General features: G+C 41.6%; 1 protein-coding gene across 3 annotated transcripts in view; it reads right to left on the bottom strand.

The window, feature by feature from the left end:
* Positions 1-27,050, bottom strand: part of GABRB1 (gamma-aminobutyric acid type A receptor beta1 subunit) — a 273,995-nt gene that overhangs the window by 209,623 nt on the left and 37,322 nt on the right. For 2 of the 3 annotated variants that reach the window (XR_004000482.1, XM_030563169.1), the window contains exons 1-3: positions 25,905-27,020; positions 25,666-25,757; positions 25,307-25,374 (exon numbers count right to left, since the gene is read on the bottom strand). The exons of the other annotated variant lie outside the window; for it this stretch is intronic. Coding sequence is in view for 1 of the 2 variants with exons in the window: in XM_030563169.1 (XP_030419029.1) it covers positions 25,307-25,374; positions 25,666-25,757; positions 25,905-26,296 (552 nt within the window). In the remaining variant the exon portion in view is untranslated. Of the gene's footprint in view, positions 1-25,306; positions 25,375-25,665; positions 25,758-25,904; positions 27,021-27,050 lie in introns of those variants that run through there. 3 annotated transcript variants of the gene reach the window in all.

Here is a 27,050-nt window from a genome sequence, read left to right as displayed (position 1 = left end):
ATAATTTGTGCAAATATGACCTGATCTTTGATAAAATGTTTTAGCCCTTGTACAGAATAGCCACATCATATTTGTTCCCTTGCTTGTTCAGGTACTGACCAGAAATACTCTCTGCATTTACTGGCATCAGAAGTTTTAGATTTAAAGAACAAATAGAAAGAAATAGCATGTTTTATACTATGGCATATTTGAATCATATCTGAAATGCGTATCAGTACTGCATTCACCTGTGAATCTGTTCTGAAAACAGTATGGCCTTAAATATTAAAACCAATATATAAACTAAATAAATTATGAATACACAAGTTTCTGAAGAGAAAAGAGTGAAAGAGCAAGTATGCTTGTTCTAAAGGCTAATACCGACAGAGCATGCATGATACTGTGAACTATCTAGCAACTTCCTTTTATCTACACATTCATACTGTGTTTAGCTGTAAACATAATGCAGTGGACAAAGAGACAAGTGTGGTGATTCAAGTTAACTTCCCAGTTGCCTCTTGATATCTCACAACAATATGTCACTCAGTAATCCCACTGAGTAAAGTGTAATTACCATGGAACATCTTGTGCTGTCTTGGGATTTCTCACATGGTAAGTCAGAAATGAATTCCTGTCAGTGCTGTAGGAATACTGTGGTACAGCTGCAAGAACAGACTGGCTGGGTCACAGGTCGTGGTGTTCTACTACGAGTTTAGGCCATTCGGGACATGCTTTCTTCGAGTGCAGGCAGACAACCACCCTACAACTCAATGCAGGCAAACATGCACCCACTGTATATTTAGGAATTTATGTGGCCCCATCACTGGACTAACGGAGTGTATAAAAATGATAATGAATTTATCCCCTGGATATCCCGATGAGGTAGGGAAATAATAATATCCACTTTTAACAGATGAAGAATTGAGGCACAGAGAAAATCTGTAGAAGTACTGGAAATTGAACCCAGGTCTCCAAACAGTGCTTCAACCACGAGCACACCCTTTATTGCTCCCCAATCTGCCCTCCTTTCAAAATACCATCATATACAACCACTTTGATTGGTGGCTTGAGTTCTGATGGCTGGTGCTTCCCACTGAATGCAAAATCAAATCTCAAGTCTCTGTGTTGCTTTTCAAGCTCTTCATGGGACTGGCCCAAGATGTCTGAAATACCGCCTCTCCCTTTGTGACTGTTACCTCCCATGTAAGTTTTGTTCCACTGTGACAATAAAAGTGTTGACCACTGAGGGTGATGTGATCACAGGAGACTAAAAAACCAACTCCCTGAGAGAGAAGAGTTACCACCCACAGATTTCACCATGTTCAGAATGACATGCAAAACTCATATTGTGAGCTTATCCTTATTTTTTATTTAAAAATGAACATAATATAATGAACTCGAGCCAATGACTCATACCTTTGGAACAAGGATCACTTGATGATTACCTCATCTGTTCATTCCCTCTGAAGCATCTGGCACTGTCGGAAGACAGGATACTGGGCTAGATGGACCTTTGGTCTGACCCAGTATGGCTGTTCTTATGTTCTTAAGGCAATACGGAGAGAGATTGTTACCTTGTCTTTTAAAGCTTATAGGGCACTCTGATACCACATTCGTGGACATGATATAAAAATGATGGCTAAGTAAATGGTCTGATTATCTGGGCTTCAGTGGGAGTTGCTTATATGGATAGCTGAGAGAATGAGGTGTCGGATTACTGTCAGGAGGAGTGATAGCCTCTTAAATCAAATTTTAAATGGTATCTTAGGATGGATGGATAGATGTAGTAGCAGGGAAATATAAAATAGCTGTAAGAAAAACCAAGCTGTCTGCAACCCATATGGATGTAATGGACGAGAATGTGTGTTTGAGAGAACAAGGAAGGAGTTCTTTGTTTTTCCTACAAACCCATGTTTCTTTATGTGCATTTGAATTCTCATTGAACTGTCCACAGAAGATCTGGCTTCGAAATCAACCATTAAAGATTCTCCTTAATATTCACATACCATTCAGAGCAGGTCAAGTGCACATGGATAAATCTAAATATCGATATATTCAAAAATAGTTCCATGCCTTGATTCTAAATGTGAACCACTCTGCAGTTGTCTAATATTTCTGTGGCCCGATGTTACTAAATTTTTGGATGTTACAATGTGTTATCATTCTAATTTATATACCTGGAAAGCATTTGAAACTCTGACTCACAATTTTCTGAATATAAGTAGGGAAAAATTAAGCATCCCACTGAGCATGGCTAGTTCACTGTATTTTCAGTTCAGTATGTAACACTCAATTTTTTCATCCCTTCCAATAAAATCATGCTGAACTGTCCATTATTTTAAACATTTGAATAGAAAGAAGAAAAGTAACCAATAGGGCTGGAGATCCCCTGCCTTGCTTTAGCACAAACACCCATCTACACCCTTAAGCTCCCTCCCACCCCCAGGAAAACAATCCATAAGCCTGATCAGAAAGATCAGACTGCATGTCCTGTGTATATTTGTAGGTAAATGGCTTTATGTGGTCCCACTTACACTCATGTATGTCTAGAGATGCCACACTGAGTCAAAACTGAGCGAAGAATTTGGCCCCATATGTTCTTTTGTTTTAAATATGGTGAGAAGAGGTAGGTCCTGATCCTGACAACTGCTCTGCATAGGCTGCCTCTGTAGAACCTGACTGATGTTGATGGGTTTCCATGTGAGCACTGGGTTCCACCTGGGGGGCAAATCAAAAAAGAGGCTGATCCTCAGGCCCCATAAAAAATGATGTTCCTGCTCATCTTGTACTTGGTGGTTGGTCCTTCCAGCCTCCATCATCTCTAGCTACCCTCCTGGTAGGATTTCAGAATACAAACTGTGTGAATCATTGGACCAAGTCTTGTAAAGGAAGTGAAGGCATTGCCTATGGAATAAACTTGTCTAAATAATTCATGTCTGCATCATCTTCAGATTAATATTTGATAATTTTTTAAAATAAATACTTGTTTCAAATAAATCAGTGGCTTAATAGATGGCATTTTGTGGGAAGGAGCTGGTTATAGACAGGAAAGTGACTGTAGGAAGGAAAATGTTTACTGAGGAAATTCAAAAAATAATGAAGAAATATATTTTTTTTCACTTCAAGATTCTGAGGAAAATCTCTGCCTCCACACAGTGCTGGGTGAACCTGGATTTGGGTGTGATGTGAAAATTAAACTTTCCTAAGTCTGACAACTTCATAGTGGAGTTAGTATCAGGATCCCAATCTTACTTGGTGTTATCTTCTGGGGAGAGGCTGCTGTTCATGTTTTGACCTGAGATTCTGAAGACTGATTGCAAATTAGCACCTGGTACTGGGAACACAGCTGGCTGTGCAGCTTCTCTTTACCAGCGCTGTGCATGTAATTTTCACCATCTGGTGGACTGAGGACTGATGCTGATGTCCTTGGCAATGGGAACCATCTTTAACAGGAGGCCAGGAGTTTTCCTTATCTTGTGAAAATCCCCACAAAAGTGCTGGCTTGTAAAAGAATTAATATTAATACCTTTTCTCTTTCTGATGTCTATTGAAGGCCTGCATCTGCCCCCAAGTACAATATCTGGGGAAAGACTGGGTACCTAGGGAATTGTTGAGATACATCGCTCTGTAGTGTCTTGCATTGGCAGTAGCAAGCCCTGCAGTATGAAACAGAAGTTTTTGCTTCATATTTTGAACTGACCTGATATTACAATTGGCTCCGTGTGTTAAAGTTTCCTCTCAGGTGGTGAAATGATAGGTTGACTTTCTAGGCCATAAGAACTAGGCCAAATGTGTTACAAATATCATATATATGAATGATATTTTAGCTAGAGTTGTCTTCGCATTATATTTCCTAACTTACTATGCTACAGTCATTTTAATCATCTGCTTTGAAATACTAATACACATTCTTTCTTTTAATAATTATATCTAGAAACAAGCCTGGCTCCTAACACATACTGGTGTGCTTATTGAAAACAGAACCATTTCTCTGGAAACTGGAAAGTTCCTGTATTTTTTTGCCTTCATGTGCAACTGAGGCAAAAGAAAAGAGAGCCTCAATTTGGACCCCGTATTTGAAACTTTAAGAAAAGTATTTAATAAAGTTTAAAGAAAGTAGATGACATATTCAGAAGATCCACTTATGATATGGAAATGTGGGAAAAGCATCTGAAGTAGGAATTTCTTCCTTTGTATTATACCAGATCCATTCTTCAGCTAAAATAATTAACCAGGAATGCATGTATACAGGGGCGGCTCTAGGTATTTTGCTGCCCCAAGCACGGCAGGCAGGCAAACCCTCAATGGCTTGCCTGCGGGAGTTCCCCAGTCCTGCAGATTCGGCGGCAGCCTGCGGGAAGTCAGCCAAAGCTACGGGACCAGCGGACTCTCCACAGGCATGCTGCTGAAGGCAGCCTGCCTGCCGCCCTCACAGCAACCAGCAGAGCGTCCCCCGTGGCTTGCCGCCCCAACCACACACTTGGCGTGCTGGTGCCTGGAGCCACCCCTGCATGTATAATGATCAACAATGTAAGATATCTCCTGCAGCCTGGGTCAAACCCTGGGTAACACTCCCATTGACTTCAGTGCACTCAGATACAGTGGCAGTGAGGGTGATACAAGAACTGAGAGGCCAGAATATGATCCTATGCTCATGGAAAGGAGCCAAGAGAAGTTTCCTGCTTAAAAGAACTCATCAGCATTCTGATATTTAAAGAAAGCAACTAATGACAAGCAAACAAACAGGAGAATATTATAATTAAAAGTGAGACAATATAAATCTACTTAAAGCACTTTGAGATCCTGAAACTGGCGGTGCCTTAGAAATGCAAAGGGTTATTACTATTAAAAGAAAACAAACTATCTAATGTGGATCATGTACAAATTATACTGGAGAAATATTTGCTTAGAGTTACAGATAGAATGTGTGCACTGATTTGATATTGCAAGTGGGTCAATTGAATACAATTCTTCTCAAGGCCAGATAATAAAATCTGGGCAAGTGGTAAAACCAGTGACTTCTCTTGATCTAGAATTTGTTCAATATTAATTTTTGTTTAATATTTGTGCATAATGGTTAGAAGACGTAGGGCCACTGTGAGGGGAAGCTGTGAGGATATGTGTACTGTGTCTTTAAATCTCTGGCCGGATTCCAGGCAGGCTCTAGGTGAAAGTTGTATGGTGAAGTAGAAAGAGACAGTGTAGATTTAGGGACTACATGGTTTTGCTTAGTCTAATAAAATTCCTTGCTCAACATTTACTCATCTGTGAGTCTTTACCATTGTGATATGACAACAGTTCAATGTCAGTTTGAGATCTGCCTGTACATGAAGTAAATTGATGGCTCATCCATGCTGTATGTCTCTGCCATAACTTAGTCACTACTGGGAGCGACAGTTTGTACTGAAGTTATCCTTTTCTGCAGCAATCTATGAAGACTAAATTGATAACCTCTCACCATAAGGCTCACTGTGTATAAGGCTGTGTTTGATAAAAGACCACTGCATTGTGAGTGCCTATTTCCCCACTTCTCTAGGAGCCTGTTGATCATTTAACAAGCAAAGGAGTGACAAGCTGAAACCTTCTACTTCAGATGAGATCCCAGCATGTTATTGAGCAGTTGCAGCTTCCTCTTTTTTTTTTTCCTGCTCAATTCTGACACAGTGGATAAAATAACCAGAGACTTTACAGATGTCTGCTAATATGTTTTCAGTGTTAAAGTTCCCTCAGAGGAATCTAGCGATGTCGCTACACTGCCTGTGAAGCATAGTATATGTGTGAAGTAGAGCAGGTTGGAAAATTTTTGTCAAACCAGTTTTCCATTGCAAAATGTCACTTTGACAAAACTGAATTTTTTCATGAAATCATGTAGATTTTTATGCAATTTTCCATAAAAATATTGAAATGGAAAATGATTCCAGGCTAACAAACAAATTGAAAACAGCTGCTCATCTAATTAGTATGCTGAGTGCTTTATCTTATTTTCTAGCTCAAAGGGTCAAACTGTTTAACAACACCACCACAAACAGGAGACATTTTAATCTAGAAATTAAGATAAGGCATTCCATTAGTACTATACACAGCTGCCTTTTAATGACTTTAAAAACAAAACAACATAGAATAATAGAATACTTATCTTAATGTCATATTATGCACTACTGGTGACATGCCATAACAATGTAAAAGTAATATAAAAATGAAATAAAATAAAACTTCAATTTTAAAAAAATTGAATATAGAATGTTTTTAGACTTTTCATTTCATGGAAAGTTTCAAAAAATATTTGTTTTGTTTCATACTGGAATGAAAATGTCCAAATTCTCCAGCTGTCTAGTATGAAGCCACCAGCTCTGAAGTGTATATTTGCACCACTACCGGGTGCGTGAACATTAGTGCTAAAGATATTCAGTGTAAATTGTTTGCAAAAGTGTGGGTCAAAGAAACTCCACCACTTCTAGGGTGTAAAAAGTGGATGTGTTCTAGCTGGTGATGCCATGGATGAGCAGGGGGAGGGACTGTGAGTAGGGTCCCATATTATTCTCTCACACTGATGTAAATTAGGAGTAACTTCACTGATGTCAGTTGTGTTACAGAATTGTAAAACTGATGTAAGGCAGAGGGCTTATCCTGCAAATTGCTGAGCACCCTGGCCCTGATCCAGCAAAACAACAGAGTATGAAGAATGCAGATGAAATTCACATGCTTAGTGTTAAACACATATTCAAGTGCTTTCCTGGATCTGGGCCAAAGAGTTCAGCCTCTTGCAGGAGCAGCCCATAGTTAATAAAACCCCAATTCAGTTCCATTGTATACATCTGTGATCATATGTCTGCAGGTGACTAGAATTCACTTTTCTACTGATGCTGTTAAGAGTCTCATCAACTTGAAATCCAGGGAAAACAAATCACTCTATTACTTTAATATGATTAAGATGCTGAACAATATTTAGACACTCTGTGTATCTATTTCAGTGATATCAACTTTGTTGCCACTTGAGTGCTTTCTATTCTAACAGAGACAATTAAAAAAGACACTATCGAGAGCCTTCAATCTCAGCCCAAAGGGCTGCTGCATTTTAATGGAGAACATTTATTCCAACCTGTAATTACATTTGGCAGTCTGAAATCATTCATCCTTTGTTTTGAAGCCAGGCTTTCTCTCGAACATTTTGTTTTAAAAAAACCTTTCCAATCATCGCCATGCCCTGTTACAAAGTGAATATACATATGCTATTGGATGTTTATGCAGAATTACAACACTGTATTTCTAGAAGCTGCATTTGTGTCTTCACCTTTCCTTTGTTCATAACACAACAGAAGCCATCAAAGCTTTGCTAAAACAGAGATGGAGAAAACTGACATTACTTAGGCCAAGCAAACTTTTAAACCCTTTCAAGTTTGAGGGGATGAAATTTGACCTACCTTTCTACCCTAGTCCATGTAATTCTTTACACGGGGCTACTGCTTGAAAAATTGTGGAACAAATTGCATTAGTTGGCCATATGCCACCATAACATACAGTAGCTGACATTATGGAATTCCTTGTGGCTATATTTTAAGCTTTAAAAGCTTTGGGGTGAAGAAGGCTGTTTAAAATGCCTTTTTGAGCACTGGCCACATAAGAGGAAGAATTTAAAATGAGAGAAATTTTACAAGGTTGAAAGTACCCGCGCGAGTTCCAGAAGTCGTTTTTTATAAAAAGAAAAATGATCCTTATTGAGCTTTAAAAGCATCCGCAAGGTGTCTCTCTATTGGCTGCCATCTTGGACTCTTTCATCCGGTAAGAGCTACATTTCATACCTTGCTGTCACTTTGAAAGTGCATCATACTGAGGGGTCCCACAAGATTTAACATCCTGCAATTGTCTCTAGTGCCCACATTAGCAGCATACCTCAGCGGGAGCCTCTTGAAAATTTTTGGTTTTGATTTAACAAAGTGAACTCATACACTGAGGAGAGTGCATCTGAGAGGGGTGTGTGTGTGTTGGGGGAACTTCTTGGGTTCTACAGCGTGAAGCAGAGCTGGTCAAAACATGGTCTGTATGTTTCACAAAAAATGAGATGTTTAAAGTCTTCTGATATTATTGGTATTGGAGTTTTAGTTTTAATTTTCCTCCTTTCTCTTGCTTGTTAAATGACAAAATGGAAAGAGATTGGGGAGGGTGGGAGGAAAAGGGCAGAGAAAGTAGAAAAAAATAAATCTGACCCCAGCCCCCCAAATTTTGGGGCTTGACAACTGAGAACATTTGAATAAAAACCCTGAAAATTATTTTAGAAAAAGGACAATTTTTGTTGAATGACAAAAGTTAACCAGCTCTAATTTTAAGGTATCTGTAAGTGTCTTGATATTAAGGGTCCTGAATAGTCTCAGAAGGATAGTGTCACTAAATCAGTCAGTTATGTATGCAGTTACAGAGGACAAGTACTGTTTGAACCAGAAGACATTTTTCAGAGGGCATGCCCAAGGGTACAAATGCTGGAGGAGGTGGGCTGGATGGGAAGTGCCAGGGACAAGTTGTTACTACTCTGGAGATGATCCTCTAACTGTAATTGCAAGTCAAACGCATTCTCATTGCTCTTCCACCCCCCTGCTGCCATCAAAGTCAATGGCAAAAATCCTGTTAACATTAAGAGAGCCAGGATTTCATACAATATTTTATATGCACTTGAATCTCTGGTTACATCTGTGGTGGTAGTAGCTATAGCCACCAAGAATTACACCTGGATGAAGAAGTGTGCTAGGAGCATGACCCAGAAATTGTGCCTGAATTTGGCATATTTCTTAGGGTTGCCAGACCCAGGCAGATGGTCCCTTGGCATCAGATTTTTGCCTCTGTGGCACAGCAATAGCAACAAGATTCCCGTTCCATTTGTCCAACTTCAGGTTCAAGAAAAAAAAGGGGGGGTCTGAACAATGAGGAGGATGTGGCCCACAGGAAAAAAAAAATCTACCCACTCCAGTCATTTTCTTTTCCATTCACATTATCACAAGGATTTGTGTATCTTATACTATTTGGCAGCATTCTCAGCACATTTATACAAAAGGGAGGCGTTACCATTTTATATTCTTCCTTCAGCAATGTACTCTGTGATGTTATAATATTTGGCTGAAGCCCAAGAGTGTCAGGAAGCTCTGGGACTAGGGATTAATGTAAGGGGACTAGAAGCAGCTGGAAGCCAAAAGCCTAAATTGAAACCAAACGAGAAATCAAGAGTAGGTTGGTGAGTGTGGCTGGAGAGCCAAACAGTTACTCTGAGCTTCAGAGTGGGAGCCCTGACGTAACAGAGTTTTATTTGCTTCACACCTTATTGAAAGGGTGTTTGTGACTTTTATTTGCTTTGAACCCTGAAGCCAGGGAATTTGCTTCTGTTTGTGTGGCTCAGAATTTGGAATACTGTTTGCTTTAACCCTGAAGCCAGAGAGCTTTGGGACAAAATGTCTGTCTACATGGGGAAACTTACTGACCTAGCCATTCTAGTGTAATTATATCAGCTTAGCTATATTGGTAAATTTCCATGTGTAGACAAGCCTTCCGTTTATTCAAGCTCTGAAAAAAGTGGATTAAGTCCCCTTTCAGGGGCATACAGAAGGACCTTTGCTTGAGTATTACTTTATTCATTTTGCCTGGGTCCATTTCACTGAAGGATCATTTACCCATTTAGACAAATGAAAAATAAGCTAAAAAGTTTTCCAGTAACAGTGTCTCAGTGGTTTAACCTCAAGCTGCCTACTTAAGAATGCATTCTGTGTCTCACTCTTAATATAATTCTCCATTTTTGAATGGACAGTGATAAAAGGATTTGACCTTTATGAATTATTGCTTAATTTCTTTTTCTGTATTTGCTAGAAAAATTAAAATCAGGTGCTGAACATTCTCATTAGTATTCATTTCAAATATTCTTGTATGTCCTTCATCCCTTTCAACACAGAGTTGCTATATAATATAAATGTGCTTCTTTCTACATCTTCTGCGCTAGATCTTGGGGAACTTTTCATTGTGAATGGTTTATATGATGAATTTTGTCTCCTTTTCAGTTCCAAACAATTTTTGATCTTTATGAATTTGTTCATGCAAGCACATTTCAACCTGTGACATGCTCATAAGCGGTTTGCTACCTGCAATTACTATTACCACCATTCTGTGTCTGCTCATGGTATTGTTTCTCTTCCTTCTTTGGATGAGTAATAGATTAGGGAATTTTTAGATGACATTAAACCTCTCTCTTTCTGGGAACTTTGCATTATGCTGAGTCAGAACTCCTATAAAAATTAGGCTACTGTAGTATTATAGGCCAAATTACCACTGAGATTAACTTTCTTTGGTTGCATTCACTCATAGAAATTGTGTGTTTATTCTGAGCACAAAAGGCATGGTCAGATTGTTGTTCCTGTTACTTCCTTGTAGGGCAGAGTCCTGGCTACGGTCTTTTGCATGACCCTTGTTGAGTAAGTTTCAGTCATTTTGTTTACACAGCAATGTAACAGCCTTGGTGGGCCTGGGTCAGCTGATTCAGGCTTGTGGGGCTGTAAAATTGCTGTTTAGACGTTCAAGCTCGGGCTGGAGTCTGAGCGCTGGCACCCTGTGAAGGGGGCAGGTCCCAGAGCCCAGACCCCAGCCCAAACCCGAATGTTTACACAGCAATTTTTAGCCCCACGAGCCCAAGTCAGCTGACCTGGGCCAGCCACCATGCCACAGGTCTCTTATTCCGGTGTAGTTATACCCACAGGGTATGTCTTCACTGCAGCATTTGCAACTTCACTGCTAGAGAAACATGGGCCAAGCACATAGTCTGATCAGCCACTCTGAGACCTGGCAAACTTATACCAGCGTCAGGCTGATTAGGGCATTTCTTTTAGCCTCTGTGGGCATGGCTCACAGCAGTGTTGCAAAAGATGCAATCTAGGACAGCTAAGTCACATTCTTATTAAACAGAAGCAAAAAGAAAGAAAGAAAAATAAAATGGGGAAGAAAAATGACAGCAGAAACCAAAGACTCTCATCCCAGAGGTGGTCAGGATTTAGCTGGTGCCGGTGGAGGTGGCAATACCATTTGGTCCCTCTCTCTGGCCTGATCTGGTCTGGCCATCTCTCAAGATCAGGGTGATGAAGGCCCAGTGGTATCATGGTGGAACCTGAGGTTGCTAGAGAAGGTTGGGGTGGCAGCCATGATGGTAAAGCTTGCTCATTTCAGTCCACCTGGTTCCCAGCCAGCAGCTAATTTGATCCTCCTACTGAAATATTTTTTTAAGGGCTCCAAAACGGAATGATAGGTGGAATAGCCCATTCTCCTATTATTCTGCTCACCAGTTAGGCCTCATTTATGACATACCAAGTCTGGTCCATTGATTTTCAGTGTCACATTTCTCTAATTTACTAGACATGATCTCAGCACAGTCATTAGGTTGTATCAGTAGGCCTTTTTGTTTGGATGAACCCAGTCTAATCTCCTTTTTGTACCTCTCCCATAAGTATTTATTATTATATGTGATTGGATCATTTTATTAACTTTTATCAGTTTTCCCTCAGTTGATCTCACACTTGGGGTAGGTCTTCCAGACCCTAATTATTAAAACAGGCTCCATGCAATCCTGGAGCAACTATAACCGGGAGGTGAGAATAGAGCAGTATCCTTTCCCTTCCCAGGAATCCTGCACATGGCACCAATAGCCCATTCCCCTCCCATTCAGAGAAAACACATGGCCAGCTCATCTCTTCACCCCCCTCTCCCACCCACAGACAAACAGTCTTCTTTTGCTGCCTTTTGGTTCTCTAGCTCAAGTTGTAGTTGTCTGTGTTACAGTGTTGAAGATTTGACTTCAAAATGGGATTTGTGAGGGGAGAGAGTTTGTGACCGTTGCACTGCATAGAATTTATTTTTAACTTTTTCTTTAAAAACCAATCCAAAAGGAAATTACTCCCCAAAACCCCTACATGAAAAGAGCGTTATTTAAGTTGTCAAGCCAAGCACTTGAAAGTTTAGAAAAATCAGATATGTAGTTTTCCATGCAACCTTAATTCAGCCCCTTATAAGTCTGCAGTATGACGTAATCTTTAATTATGTGTTCACATACTATTTGTTTTTCCACAGAACTCCTGCCCTCATTCACTATGCAAGTTGGATACATAGACTGGAGGCAGAGTCAAGTTGCATAGGCAGCCATAAATCTGGCATGTCCTAACTTTCTAGTGCTTGACTTTGCATCTTACATAAATAATTTAACATGTGTTTTGTGTATAATAAAAGTACAAAGGATTTCTGTTTAATAAATTTTTATACAATTCTCCCAGCTTTTCTGCAGAAGATCATTTGTTATCTCACACATTAGTCCAGCGATTCTCAGACTGTGGCTCGTGGCCCTGTTTTAATGGGGTCACTAGGGCTGGTGTTAGACTTACTGGGGCCTGGGGCTGAAGCAAAAGCCCAAGCCCCACTGTCCTTGGGATTTGGCTTTGGCGCTCTGCCCAGGTGGCAAGGCTCGGGCTTCAGTTTTGGACCCCCACATGGGGAAGTGAGCCTTGGGCTGGCTCAGGCTTTAGTCCCCCAAACTGAAGTCGTGTAGTAATTTTTGTTCTCAGAAGGGGGCCGTGATGCAATGAAGTTTGAGAACTGCTGTGTTAGTCACTCTCTGTTTTTCAGACTGCTCCTGGATGCTACCAAGTACTCTCACCCCATACCACTTCCTTGGTTTTGATGCATTTGGTCTCACATTCCTCCCCAATGGTGATTCCATCTAGTTACTCAATTTACTATTCCCTCTTTCCACCCTTTGCCTAATCTGAAAGTCAATTTCAAATCTGAATTGTCTTCATCTTTACAGGTGTATATCAGAATTTCTCCATTCACTAAGGGCTTTGTGACCCAACCCTATAGGGCTGCATAGTAGAGACTAAGACCCATACACAGCTATTTTGCCATTTGAGCTGGGCAATATTTTTTAGGCAAATACTAAATTACACCCCACCCCCAATACATTTTTCAGGGTGTCAAGGCTGAATCCCCACTCTGTCACTCCGAGTGCAGAAGATGGAGGCCTGCAAGGATTCTACACATTGATACAGTGGCCACTCCAGGCTTGTATTACATTCCTGAGGATACAGCTTTTCTCTGACCTTGGCTTGTAAAGGCTGCCATCACCCAAATGCAAAAAAAAAAAAAAAAACAACAACAAAAAACCCCACAAACCCCACAACCCTTTGAACCCAGGAAGGAGCACTTGGGAATTCCTCCTTGTGGGGTACCCTCAAGCCCTTTCACCCCCCTCTGGGGAAGAACTGAGAAAGAAAACAAAGGAAATTAGCTGTGGCTACCAGCTAATCAAACAACATGCACAAACCTCTTAGGACACCAAAAATACAATCCTGTTCTTAAAAAAAAAAAGATAAAATTTATTAAAAGCAAAAAGAAAGGAAATATTTGTTACTTAGGCTTTTTGCTGGATCATAAAAGAAACAGTTGCAAAAATTAAGCATCAAGATAACTTTCTTGAGGTTCAGCTTAAAGGTTACAAGCAAAGCAAAAACATCTGGGGTTAGCACAGAGGAGATCCACACGTCAAAAGAAACCTGATCGCATCTATTTAAACATGCCCTGTCCAGTAATTTCTTCTAGGTATGGAAAATGAATTTTCATACCTCGTTCAAGCCTTACACAGCATTCCTGCTTATAGCATTGCTTCTCCATCTCTCCAGAGAACAAACAAAGGGAAAGTTTCTTTCCCATTTTAAGAAATTTTAGCCCTCCCATTGGCTCTTTTGGTCAGGTGCTCACTTCCTTTTTTATTTTATTAAACCTGTGGGCTTGTTAACCCTTTACAGGTAAAGCAAGTAGAGAACAGCTACTAAGAGGAATTTTATAGCTAACTGGCTGGGTGTCCATAAATGGGAGCTACTCCACCATTTTATTTATCACACAGGGCATCAGAACTATTTGTTGATTTGGGTCAAATCTGGCCAAAAAAAACTGGATTTTTTTTTAATTTGCGAAGTGTTTTGATTGGAAATGATGTTTGATTTAGAAATATAGTCCTTATTTGTTTTAGAGAATGGTGAAAAACACCCCAAACCAAAACACACACAAAATACTAAAATTGGAAGGGGTTCAACTAAATGTTTCATTTGACTCCAAACCAAAATTGTGTGTTTTGGCTTTTTTTTAATGAGCAAAAATGTAAACAAATCAGTTTTGGTTTGACCTGAACTGACTCAGTTTCTTAAGGACTTTTTTGTTCTGCCCTGAACCAAAAAGTTCATTTGCTCAGTTCTAGTTGTCATTTCCTTCATTATGGCTGCAAGCTTGGGAGTGGGTGGAGGGGTAGAGCAGGGTCTGTGTGCCTCTTCTCCGCCTCACATGTCCCTTGAGCAGGTAGGCACAAAGGTGTGGGAGTAGGCTGAGCCTAGGCTACACTCTCCATAACATGTCTATCAGCAGGGCTGAGCTGACACAAGATGGGGAATAATCTACATTTTGCAAAGGGCTGCAATAAATTATTCTCTTTTGGGAACAAGGGGAACCAGGGGGTCTCTGAGTGACTCTGTGCTACTCAGCTTAATGGCTCAGTCTAGGTCTAAATTCCTTCTGTCCCCATCTATCTATACACCCCTTTTGTGTACACTCCCTTGTTCTAAAGAAACATATAGCACGATATATACTCCTTTACTCTCCCTCACAGAGCCTTCATCTCTTCCTTCCCCTACCAATATTCACTAAACAGGATGCTTTTTGGGTGACCTGCTTCTTTTGGAGGCCCTGAGGCAAAATAATTAGGTTAGTCTGGTGATTACACCTTCCCTCACTATAATAAATCATCATTTGAATGAGACTCCCCAACTATAAAAGATAGTTGCAACCTCATGATACTTATACTGTATGTTCATGCTGGTGCACTTTCAATGAAATAAGAGATAATTGTGCATGAGGGTCATCTCTTTTTTTAAAAGCTTAGCTACAGGATAAAACTACTGAGATATTTGCTGAGGTAACTCATGAGAATTTTCACATCAGAACTTCTTTCAAGCTTTTCTTGCTACCAGTTAATCATTATTGCTGTTTATGATTTGTTACACATGCTTGGTGCTAAATGTGATAGATGTAGTAGTCTGTCCCACACAGCTTACAGTTAGAGCTGGTTGAAAGAGTTTGTTTTGGGGGGGAGGGTTTATGGAGGAGAAGAGAATGAAATTTTGAAAAGCCAATAAAAATATGAAGAGTTTTTGCAAAATGTTTACTGTTTTTTAACAAAATCTACTTACAATCACATGCATCCGATAAAGTGGGTATTCACCCATGAAAGCTCATGCTCCAATACATCTATTAGTCTATAAGGTGCCACAGGACTCTTTGCTGCTTTTACAATCTAATGATCATAGTATAGTAGTTACTCATTTGATAGTATTAGAGGTACTGGACTGGTAATAATATAAAAACATCCAAAATAGCAAATCAAAACTAGTCTATTTCCTCCCCAAATAGTTTACAGAATTGAACAGGTTTTTGTTTTGTTTTTTAACTTGCTAAGACTTCAAGTTCTTAGTGATGAGGGTGCTAGCTTGGAACTCAGGAGACTCAGATTTAGTTCCTCTCTCTGTCAGGCCACCTATTCTACAGATGGGTCAGCCTGATGCACCAGGGTAAACACCCACGCCACAGGTGAAAGTTTGAGATATACAAGGGAACAAGACATGTAAGGAGTAATACCTCATGGTCCTGGGACTCTTCTCCCCTGCTAGGACCACGATATCTATAGTAGTTACCACAGCCGTAGTGCTGTACTAATTACTACTGTGTGGTTCCAGACCCTGTTCTTGTTTTTTAAATAAGTAACAGTGTAGTTGTTGAGAGAAGTATCTTTGACATCCAAAATTCTGCCTGGGAAGACTAGAAGTTGGCTCAAGTTCCTAGTCTCAGGATAAGATAGTATCTCCTTTGCTGGAAATGTGAATCCTGACTCCTTAATCAGTGATGTCATTGAAAGGGGAGCGATGTGGTGGAATCTTCAACCCAATGGGCCTCATCTCTGTGCTAACAGCATCAGCTTCATACTGAAATTTTCAACTGGGACACTTCCATTTGAGATGTTCAACTTTAGAGTGCTATTATCAGCAGTAGAAGGCCTGACAGAAATGGCCCCTTCATAGATTAAGGCTGAAAGAGACCATTATGATCATCTAGCCTGATTTCCTATATAACATAGGCCCAAAGAATTTCACCATGTTAATCCTGGGGTGGCTCCAGGCACCAGCACGCCAAGTGCATGCTTGGGGCAGCAAGCCATGGGGGGCGCTCTGCCAGTTGCTGCAACGACAGTAGACAGGCTGCCTTTGGTGGCATGCCTGCAGAGGGTCCGCTGGTCCCGCAGCTTTGGCGGACCTCCCACAGGCGTGCCATCAAATCTGCGGGACTGGGGGCCTCCTGCAGGCAATCCATTGTAGGCAGCCTGCCTGCCATGCTTGGGGCTGCAAAATACCGAGAGCCACCCCTGCCTGTATCGAGGGTTGCTTCTTCAACAGATTTAGTCATATCTGCTTAATTTTCTGGCAAAGATTTTTATTCCACTTCTCTCTGCTAAGCTGCCGTACCACTGTGAATTAAATTAGTCTTGAAGAAGCTTTAGTGATTGTGATAAAAGAGCCAGCAAGAACTCCATTGGAAGTTTGGAATGCAGGCTGAGTTTGCATGACTGGCAGTTATGAAAAGTGTCTTTTTAGTTTGTAAAAAGAGCACATTTGCTATGGAGTCACTGAAAGATAAAAGTCATGGGACCCCACAATGCCATCTTTACAGCCACTTTTCAGGACAGAGCAAATGTTAAAAATCACTCCTGTCCATCAGCCCTGGAGGGACTCATCATCTTGTAAGGTATCAGGGAATGTGAGTTGTGTGGTCACTACATCTGTTAAGTGATTCTCGATGATTCACTAACAATATACAGGATGGAGTCTATAACTCTACTTCTGGGCAGGGGCACCTGGCACTAGCCACTCTCAGAAGACAGGATACTGGACTAGATGGACCTTTAGTCGGATCCAGTATGCTCGTTTTTATGTTCTTATGAACAGGCCCAGTCTTTTTAAGCTCTCTTCACATGGAAGCTGTTCCATACCCCAAGTCAGTTTTGTTTCCCTTCTCTGTAGTTTTCCCAATTCTAATACATCTTTTTTTAGATGGGGCAACTAGATTTGCACATAGTATTCAAGGTGTGGGCATACCATAGATGCATATAATAGCATTATGATAGTTTCCATCTTATTATCTGTCCCTTTCCTAATAGTTCCTAGCATTCTGTAAGGTAATGGATAGTATTCCAGTGAGGAATTCTCATCAACTGAAAAGACCAGTCCAGTGTTAAGCCCTAGGAACCCACTTATTAGATAAGGTTAGCCCCAATGGCTTGAGGTTAGTCATTCCGACCCTGACACAGCAAGGTCCCTTAAGCATATACTTAACATAAGAACCCTGAAAGCATCCTCCATTCTGATGGTACAGTTTCCTTCATGGGTGCTGCTAGACTTAAACAGTGCTACTCACGTGCTTAGGTGCTTTGCTAGATCAGAGCCATGTACCAGTACAGAAACTCTAGCATGAGAGTATTTTCAGTGTGGTAGATCAAGAACTGAGCCCTACAAACTATGGAAACAGATTTTTATTTGGTTGCTGTATAAACAAGTCTGGCTCTATTTTTATATCATATATGAGTTTTCAGATCTCTACAAGCACATGCAACTGAGATTTTTGCTACTCTTGTAACGCTTTGTCCTCTGTGCCACTGAATGGAGACTGTTGGGGAAAGCTTTTGGAGGTAATATTTTAACTCATTTATTGCATGTGAATGATTCATTTCTGAGGCCCACTTCTTAGTGACCATCTTCTGGTAGATATACACTCTTCATTTGTTTGCCCTGAAGCTTGAACACAGCTATCATGCATCATACTACCCAGATATATTCTTTGGCATCTTCTGTAGGCTGCCTGTTTTGTTAACTTGGGTCAAGGTATTGCAGTAAACCAGACAAATTCATGTCACAGAAACTTAATAGATTTTGTCATAGCACAGTTCCTAATGAACTCATTTCATATTCATGTAAAGGTTTAATATACTTTCATAAGAATTCTGTCATGGCAGAAAATTAGTCAAACATCATTAACTGAGACAAAGCAAAAGGGTCACCTTGTAGTTTTGAAAGGAAACACTTTGTAAATTTAAATTACTATAACAAAGATGCAAAAATAAACCTATTAACCCTGTCTCATGTATATTAGGGAAGGAGAGAGTGTGTACAGTGACTAGAACAGGGGAATGGGGCCAGTACTACTGGTCCCACTTTGGCCTCCGCCATTGATTTGCTGATTAATATAAGGCAAGTCATATTCTCCTAGTGCTGGAGTCTACCCACCTGTAAAATGAGTATAACGCAACAAACCTACGTCTCAAACAGGGAGGTCATGAGAATGAATGCTTGGATTAATCTTTTACGTGAAAGTCACTGTAAAAGCTCAGTGCAGTAGCACTAGTAGTAAACTACTAAACACAATAACTATAAAACAATGCAGTCCAAAGAAGCTGAATAGACATAAAATAAATAATTTGGGGAAAATACCAGCAGGGTTGATTACAAGGCCGGATGAGTTTCAATGCACAAATGGGTGAGATGTTTCACAATAGAAGGCTATGTTTTCAAAAGGCTCCAATATGGGGCTAGCTGCACAGACAGTCTATTATTCCTGATGGTATTCATAGAGTTCACAGCAGTCCTTTTTCTATAGTCTAAGCTAAAGTTGCAACAAGTCTGGGGACAGGAGTCATGCAGATACAGAAACCAGGCTGTTAGCCCCACAGTGATGGGAAGTCCATCAAGGGCAAATTCAGCGCAGTGCCAGCTGCCCAAACATGACTCCAGTAAGGGTCAGATTGTCGGAGGAACTCCATTCCAATTTAAGTGCCAAAATAAGCATCTAGGTTGAAAATCTGACCTTATTGGTAGGTGCTGTGCACTTCAAAATCTGGCCCTCTGATTTTGAAAATATGGCTCCATGTGGAGAAAGTCAGCCAGCTGACATGCTGCTTCAGTGCATTTCCTAGGGAGACTCCTTCAACAGGGAACATGCGGAATCCAGACCAAAAAAAAAAGCCTCTTGCACTAGCAGAGTGCCTTCACCTGGGGAGGAGGAGGAGGGCTGGCAGTGCTGCCACCTGTCCTTCTAGATCAATGAATGGGTCCAGCAGCACAGGTGCCCAGTAGGCAGCAGAAGGTGTAACTTGCATCCTCTTGTGATTCTGGCCCAAAAACTCTGAGAGCAGTGGCAGCTCCTTTTAAATTAAACTAAACTAAACTACACTACACTACACACACACCACTAATGTGTTTAATAGAAAATGAATGATGCCTAGTAAAACAAAAGGAAAGGTTCAGTTCAAGAGCCAGGGTGATGTAATAGCCAGCCTATCATGGCTGCAATTCACAGACCAAGGATCACATTTTTCTACTGGGCAGGCCATATTTCGCTTAAGCAGAGCTAGAGACTCCTTAATTACTATAGTAACAATGGTGGACCAAATTCATTCCTTTTGTCCCAGTAGGAGCTCTGTAGCTGATTCTGTAGTCAGTGGTTGTATACATTAAGGGCCCAGTCCGGCAATCCTTACACATGCAAACTAGTTCCACTGAAGTCAATCAGTGAGGACTACTCACATGAATAAGGGTTGCAGGCCTTACTTTCATATTCTTCATGTGAGACTGACTGAGCCACATTACCCTAAATGGGGGAGAGTTAATGTGCCTTGAGGGATGTGGTGATTGTGTTATGATAAGCTGTTAATAGCATCATTAACAAAACACAATTGTCCTGTACATCTTACTTCACACTTTATAGTCTCATCTCCGTGTCTTGTGTTCAAAATGATTGTTGTTTTTCAGCAATGGAGCAATTTCCCCATCATAAAGATCTCTTGGAATATAATGGAGACCAAAGTTTGCAAATAACTTTTCATTGTTTTCATAGCACAGTGATTGCAAGCATGTTTAAGCAGATGGCAAGAAAATTAACAGGCAGCAACATTTCTCATTCTGAACAAATAAAGGAGCTGAATTTCACAGACACTGAGTATTTGCAGCTCCCACTGAAACCAATGGGAGTGGTGGGTGCTTGGGACCAGATAATGGGAGTTAAGTGCTGTAGACTAGCAGACTCACCCTTGCGGCACCTCCTGCTGATGACTTCTGGGTATTAGCTTGATTCCAGCTTCAGAGCACCCTCTGCAGGCCAGTGATCCACCTGTCTTCTGGCCCCCATGTCCCTCCCTGGACCCAGTGCCCTTTTACATGGGCTGCTACCCCCTGGAAGTAACCCCTTTCTCTCCATCATAGGGTCTCCCCATGGGGAACCCCCACCCACTATTCCCACCTTTCCTCAGTATATGGCTACTGCCAGTCATTGTCTAGCCCCCACACCCTGGGGCAGACTGCAGTATCAGCCTACTCATCATTGACAAGGTTGGGTTTGGACCTGCTGCCTTAGCCTATCCCTGGGCTGCCCTCTGCAACCCCCAGTACCTGTTAGCCCAATGCTATGCCACTGCCAGGGACTTTCCAGGCTAGAGCTCCCCAGCTCCTCTGCCTTTCCCCCAGCCCTGCTTCACTCAAGTACCCTGTGTCCAGCTCCCTGCAGCCAAGCCAAGCCAATCTCACTCTACAGTTAGAGAGAGACTTCTGTCTACCTCTGGCTTCTCTGCCCTTATAGGGCCAGCTGAGTCCGTTTGGGGCGTGGCCCCAGCGGCAGCCACTTCCCCCAATCAGCCCAGCCTAAAAGCTGCTTTCTCCAGCCACAGCCCCCTCCTAGGGCTGTTTTTACCCTTCAGGGCAGGAGTGGGGGTCCACCCCACTACAAGTGCCTAAATACTTTTTAAGATCTGGACTTCAGCACCTTTAAAAACCAGGGTGAAACTATATACATTTTACTCTCAATATTTAAGGACATTTTCAAAATAGTTTTGACTGTTCTGCTTGTGGTCCAGATTGTGACAGGCTTGTACTTGGGCACACAGAGGGGGGAGGAGGCTGTGGTTTTAATTGCTTTTGCAACGCTGGTATAACTTGTCATGACAATAAAAAAGAGCACAGGGACTGCTCTCTCAGTGCAGCCCCAAGGTGCCCAGCACTAGAAAGGAAGTGAGGCAGGAAGGAGGTGGGTTCAGGGTCCTGCAGCATAAGTGGAGGGGACTGCACCAATCTAAAGCACAGTGTAGTCTCCACAGTGACACCAGAGGCTTAACCCTTCCCTGAACACCTTCTGGGGCAGTGAGGCTACAAACAGTCTGTTACTGAGGGTTGTGGCTAAATATCACCATTTGGCTCCATTTAGATTAGAAATGTGTATTACAAAGTCAAATATTGATATATATTACATGGGCTTTCCTCCACTTCAGTGGTCTTTGGATCAGGGCTCTAGCCTAGGTTTAGATTCCAGCAGTAAATAATGTTTTCACCCCTCTTAGCCAGAAGCTACTACTCTTAGGCTATAATTAAATTCCCCAGTGAAAAAGCTACCTGAGGCATAACAATTCCTAACAGGGAAACTTCATTGCTGCTGCTTTGTAAACAGATAAATCAACAGCAACAAATGCTGGTTCTTATTATGCTAGAAATGTTTTTTGCTAGCTTTTAAAGTAGGTGTATATGAATAAGTAATTTAGCAAGGGGAAACAGCAGCAGAGGGAATGGAAAAGTGGCCTGGGGTCAGACGTTAGCTAATGAGGCTCAAGCATTTTGAAAACATGAAGCGGGCCACCGTGTTGGCCTTGGAAATGTAATGAAAAAGAAACGATAATTATCTGGTTTGAAGCATTTGTCAGTATATCAGTTAGTATTTTCTGCGCGTAAATAGAAAGAGGAAGTGAAGGTTTGGATCAGCTTGTAAAAACTTGGTACCTAAAGCAAGGAACCTAAGCGGCTTGATTTGCAGAAGTGCTGAGTCCCAGGCTAGCGCTGTAACCATTGGACCATCCATATGTTAATTTAAGTTTATTTCACTATAGTAAACCAGTTTGCAAAGTACATCTTTGTGATGGTAAAGCAAGACAGAAATAGGAAAGTAGGAAAGCCAACGTTTGAGTGAAGGGTTTCTAGTCTTGTCAGTTTTTTTCATAGATTATGAATCTATGATCCATAGATTCCAAGGCCAGAAGGAACAATTGTGATCATCTAGTCTGACCTCCTGTATAACACAAGCCATAGAACTTCCCCATATCTTTTAGAAAAACATCCTGTCTTGATTTAAAAATTGTCAGTGATGGAGAATCCACCAGGACATATGGTAAATTGCTCCAATGGTTAATTACTCTCATTGTTAAGAAATTACACCTTATTTTCAGTCTGAATTTGTCTAGCTTCAGCTTTCAGTCATTGGATCATATTATACCTTTCTCTGCTAGCTTAAAGAGACCATTTATCAGAATGGTTGTGTCAGTGCAACTCCCCCAATATTTTTATCTGCAGACTTTGTTGTGCTGGTGTGGGAAGGGAGTGGAGCTGGGGGAGGGCAGACACATTATGGATCATGCTCTATGCAGCCCCAAGTGGAAATACTGCTGGAAAATACAACATAATTAACCCTGCACAGCACTGTGTGCCTCCTGTGGCATAGCTCCCAAACTCCCATTTGAGGATCCAGCATGCTTTGCACCTCACAGAATAAGGCCTTTAGTACCATTAGTGTTGGCATTAATTTCACTTTGCTCCTGCACCCCTGAAAAGGATGTCAGCATAAAGTCATGGAAGGTGTAGACACATCATCTAAGACAACCATTATGTTAGAAGAGATGGTTTGCTCAGTGACTAGTTTGCGGAGTCTGACCCTGCTCCCAGGGAATGGTTTGCGGGTGAGGATAGGGTTTGTCCCTCTTGCTTAGCCTTGATGTATGCAAGTTTTATGTGGTCTTTCCTCCACCCTATCACTAACATTTTCTGTTTGAAAAGAAAGTTCAGCAGGAACTCTGCAAGTTAGAATTTGCAAAGTCTGTCCTTTGTATTTTCCCTTTTCCCACTTACTGTTTATTGTTACTTAACATTTGAATTAAGATATAGCTTTTATGTCCCATTCATGGCCCCATTGTGCTGGGCACAATACATATAGTGAAAACAGTCCCTGCCCCAAAGAACTTACAATGTAACTGTGACACTAAAATAAATATAACTATAGTCAACAACAGAAAATTAAGATATACAGTTGAGTAGTAAAAATAAATCAAAGAGAAAAAATACTGTCTTTTTAAGCATTCCAGTGATAAATATTAGACTGTATTAATATTAGGAAAAGGGAAATTAATTTGAAACTGATAAATGTCTTAGTACTTTGTGAAATTTCAATAAACTGACAGTGGGTATCAAAACAAAGCACAGCTATCCAATTCCTTTTAGTTGCATAGATGTTCCTCTTCAGATGGGACAAAAGTACCTTAGATTTTCATTTGAGACTGCCCCCCCACCACCAAAATGTCCTTGAAGTATATTAATCAGAAATGATTTTGATGGGATTAAAAGTTCTAACTGATTTTAATTTTCTGTGGTAACAGAAGAGAATGTGAAACCAATCCAGCACTGGATATTTTGTGCTTTACTTTTGCATTCATACCTATTATAATTCAGTCATCTCAGCAATGAAATTAACACAATCAAGTACAATGTAGCACACCTCTTTGTCTGAAGTTACATTTTATTTGACTCTCAACCAGTTTTCATTTTTCTAATTTTTCTAATTAGCTGTGGAGCTTCCCTCATGTATACACATTTATTTCTTTTTCCCAATGAAAAAAAGCATTTTCCAGCATTAGTTTTTTTCTTTGCTTTTATGTTGAGAAGTGTTTAGTTTGTGAAGGTGATGTTCTTTCTTTATAATAGCCTTTATCTCTACCATCTAAATCAATTGACAGAGAAATTCAGTCTGTCCATCTGTCAAAAATATGTACCAGGAATCTTTAATATTTCTAAATATTTCCAGTATTTCAAATATATATAGTTGACTTGGGGTGAAAACACTAAGAGTAAAACAGAAACCTTATATATTACATATATTTAAATGCAGTGAGCAATTTCAAAATTCTAATTTAAGTATATTCAAATTATAGAATTATTCTAAATGACTTTTCTTCTTAGCAGCCCTGAATTCCTTTACACAGACATTTGCTAGTAATCCTGCTACTCCAAAGTATGTGATCCAATCTGCAATATCAAACTGTTTGCTTTTAGCAGGCAATTTATGAGAGATTGGACACCGAACTAAAACGAGATGGAAGCCGTTCAATCTCTCCCCCCACCTCCATTGCTGTTAAAATCCTCACCGACATATTTGCTTGTGGAGTGATAAAGTACTTCACATCACAGCCAAGATTTGTCAGTCATTCAGCAATTGCAATCCACCTGTCCCAGGCAAGAGACCTCTGGAATACTAGAGGGAAATCAACAGGCGCCTGCTCTGTCTCAAGCAGTACCAATTCTGCCAGTCGTGAGTCTCAGCAGCATTGTTACTCACGCAGAATATGGTGCTTAGCAGACAGCCTAGCAGCAGCTACTGTTGCTTTGACTATTTCCTCCACACCAAATCACAAGAGGCGATTAAAATACCGTATAAACAGACTACGCTTTGCCCTCTAACTTCCTAATTCAACGATCTCGCCCCTTCCCACAGGTGCCTCTGGGTTCCAAAAGCAAATAGGAGGTTCAGCCAGAGCAGATTTCTGCTCCTGCAGTCTGAATATGTAGCTCTAGAAGTTGCATAGAGACACGCAAAATCCACCATCCCTTCCCTCCCCCACCTTGAACACTGTTAGCAACCTTTGCCAAGGCAAAAGATCTCCGTCTCCTGACCAGTCAACAGTCAGGGAAGCGTGGTTGCCCCTAGACCCCGCCCCCCAGACTCCACAAATACAGCATTGTCATTTTGTCAAATATGCCTTTTTTAAAACTCCCGGCCCCAGCCGCCCAGGGCTCTGGGGGCTGAGAGAGCGAGGAAGCGTGGAGCTGTCCTTGGTGCTGAAAGGCAGTAAGGCGCAACGATCGGCAGATGGCGCCGTGCCGTGTTTGAAAAGGACAAGAAAGGAGACGGTACAGCACTGTACAAATTCGTCCCAAGCCGGTTTCCCCAGCGCAGCTAACAACAGCTTGTCTCCAAAGAGCACTCATCGTGTTTAACTCTCCGCTCATCGTCCCTTGCTCAGGCACGAAAGAAAAAAGCTGCACAGATACGAGTCTGAGACTCCTCTCCCCCAACTGAACTCTAAGGGGCAGGCACAAAATGTAACAATTTCAGAGCTCTGGTTTAATGCAGAGCGTGTACTCACCATGTTGACCTCTGAAACCATGTCTATATTGGCAATGTCTATCCTCATCCCGACGTCAACAGGAGCACCTTCAATCGGAAACAGGGGTTTTTGTTATGCACATCATAGACATTTAAAAGCATCATCCCTGTGCCTGGCTGTGGAGTGGCATATATAAACGTGTGTGTCTTTGCACGTGTGAGTTGGGTACATCAGGAGGTGTGTGCACGCATGTGAGTATGTGTGTTTGTGTGTGTATTTGGTCATAAATTGGCCCACAACCATTTACAAAGACTAATTTGCATTTCAACTGACATTTCCCTCTGATACAGGAAATGCAACACGGTTGTGCTACACGTTGAAAAAGACTGACAAATTACCTCCAAAGTCTGGCCTCAAGCGAATGTCGTATCCATGGAGCAATCTGTCCACTGTCTCTTTCACGTATGACATGTTGCTAGGCTCATTAACGCTGAAGGGAAGAAGGACGGATTGGATTGAGAATCAACGCTAAAACTGCAGGCAGACAGAATGCACGTACAACTCCAAAAATAATTAGATCAACGATTCGCACAGGCACTAACAACCGGGAGAGAGCACGCCAGAGAATAACGCTCACCTTTGCGCACAGCAGACCATGGCTAGCATCACCGGGAACGAGAGAATCCCAAAATACTCTCGACTGTGAACTGTCCACATTCCTAACTCTGTCTGCAGAATTGGCTTTTCTCCGAAGATCCAAGGAATGCAACTTAGTCCAAGGCAGAGCAATAATTCCCAACAGACCAACGCATGCGCGGACCTCGGTTGATCTCCAAAGACACCTTTTGCCTTGAAAACAATTTGTGTAAAACAATCAACAGATCCAAATCTCTCAAAGTTACCGATCTCTTCAGCCAGGCTTCTCAGAGCAGACCAGGAAAGCACCTGCGGTGGCAGCAAGGTTTTCTCCCCCACACAAGCTGAGCCCAGCGTGATGGGCTGAGACAGAACCAGGCGCTGCTTTGGCATCTAGTGTGGACAGTCTCCGATTGCATATTGCAACTGGAGGCTGTTGATCTGGACGGAGCTTAGAGCACAGGAAATGGTTCGGGACATAGCAGGCGGTGGAAAGTGTTCAGAAAAACTATAACCAGGTCTGTCCCAGATGTGGGGGGTGGGGCGGAATAAGAGAAGCAGCAAGCCAAGGAGCTGTTCTCCGATTATGTTTTGTGGCTGGAGCAAAAGCCTCTATTGTAACTGACATGGACAACAGAAGCTCCACAAACGAGAGAGCCACTCGGCTTCCCACACTTACAGCCATCACATAAGTGGCAAGTACCCGCTTCCTCCCCGCCCCCCAGCCCCGGCAGGCATCAGCAAAAGCTTGTGCAACACCTGATCGCTACTACCTCTCTTCCTTGCAGCCCTCCGCATACAGTGGTAGCCTACACCCTGCCTTGGGGTTGGTTCCTTTGTTGTATTTTAGCACAATGAATAGCTTACGCGGCTCCCGAGGGGTGGCAGACACACCTGGGAAGGAATCCTATGTGTGCACCATGGAGAGACACAACACTGCAACGGACGTGCTGCTATGGCACAGCTGGACACAATACCTGGACGCATTCACTGCATAGAGTCACACCACCAACTCTCACCTCTCTCAGCGGCTTTGACGTGAGAATGCCCAGGGGAAAGGGGGTGGGTGTAAGAGGCACTTCAAAAGCATCAGTCTGTTATTTTCCTCCCGGACATTTCCTGAATGTTGATGAAGAGGACTGTGACG

The sequence above is a fragment of the Gopherus evgoodei genome, chromosome 5 (genome assembly GCF_007399415.2).
Source record: "Gopherus evgoodei ecotype Sinaloan lineage chromosome 5, rGopEvg1_v1.p, whole genome shotgun sequence".
NCBI classification, from domain to species: domain Eukaryota; kingdom Metazoa; phylum Chordata; order Testudines; family Testudinidae; genus Gopherus; species Gopherus evgoodei.
Note: the sequence above shows the minus strand (reverse complement) of the source record. Positions and strands in the feature narration are given on the sequence as shown.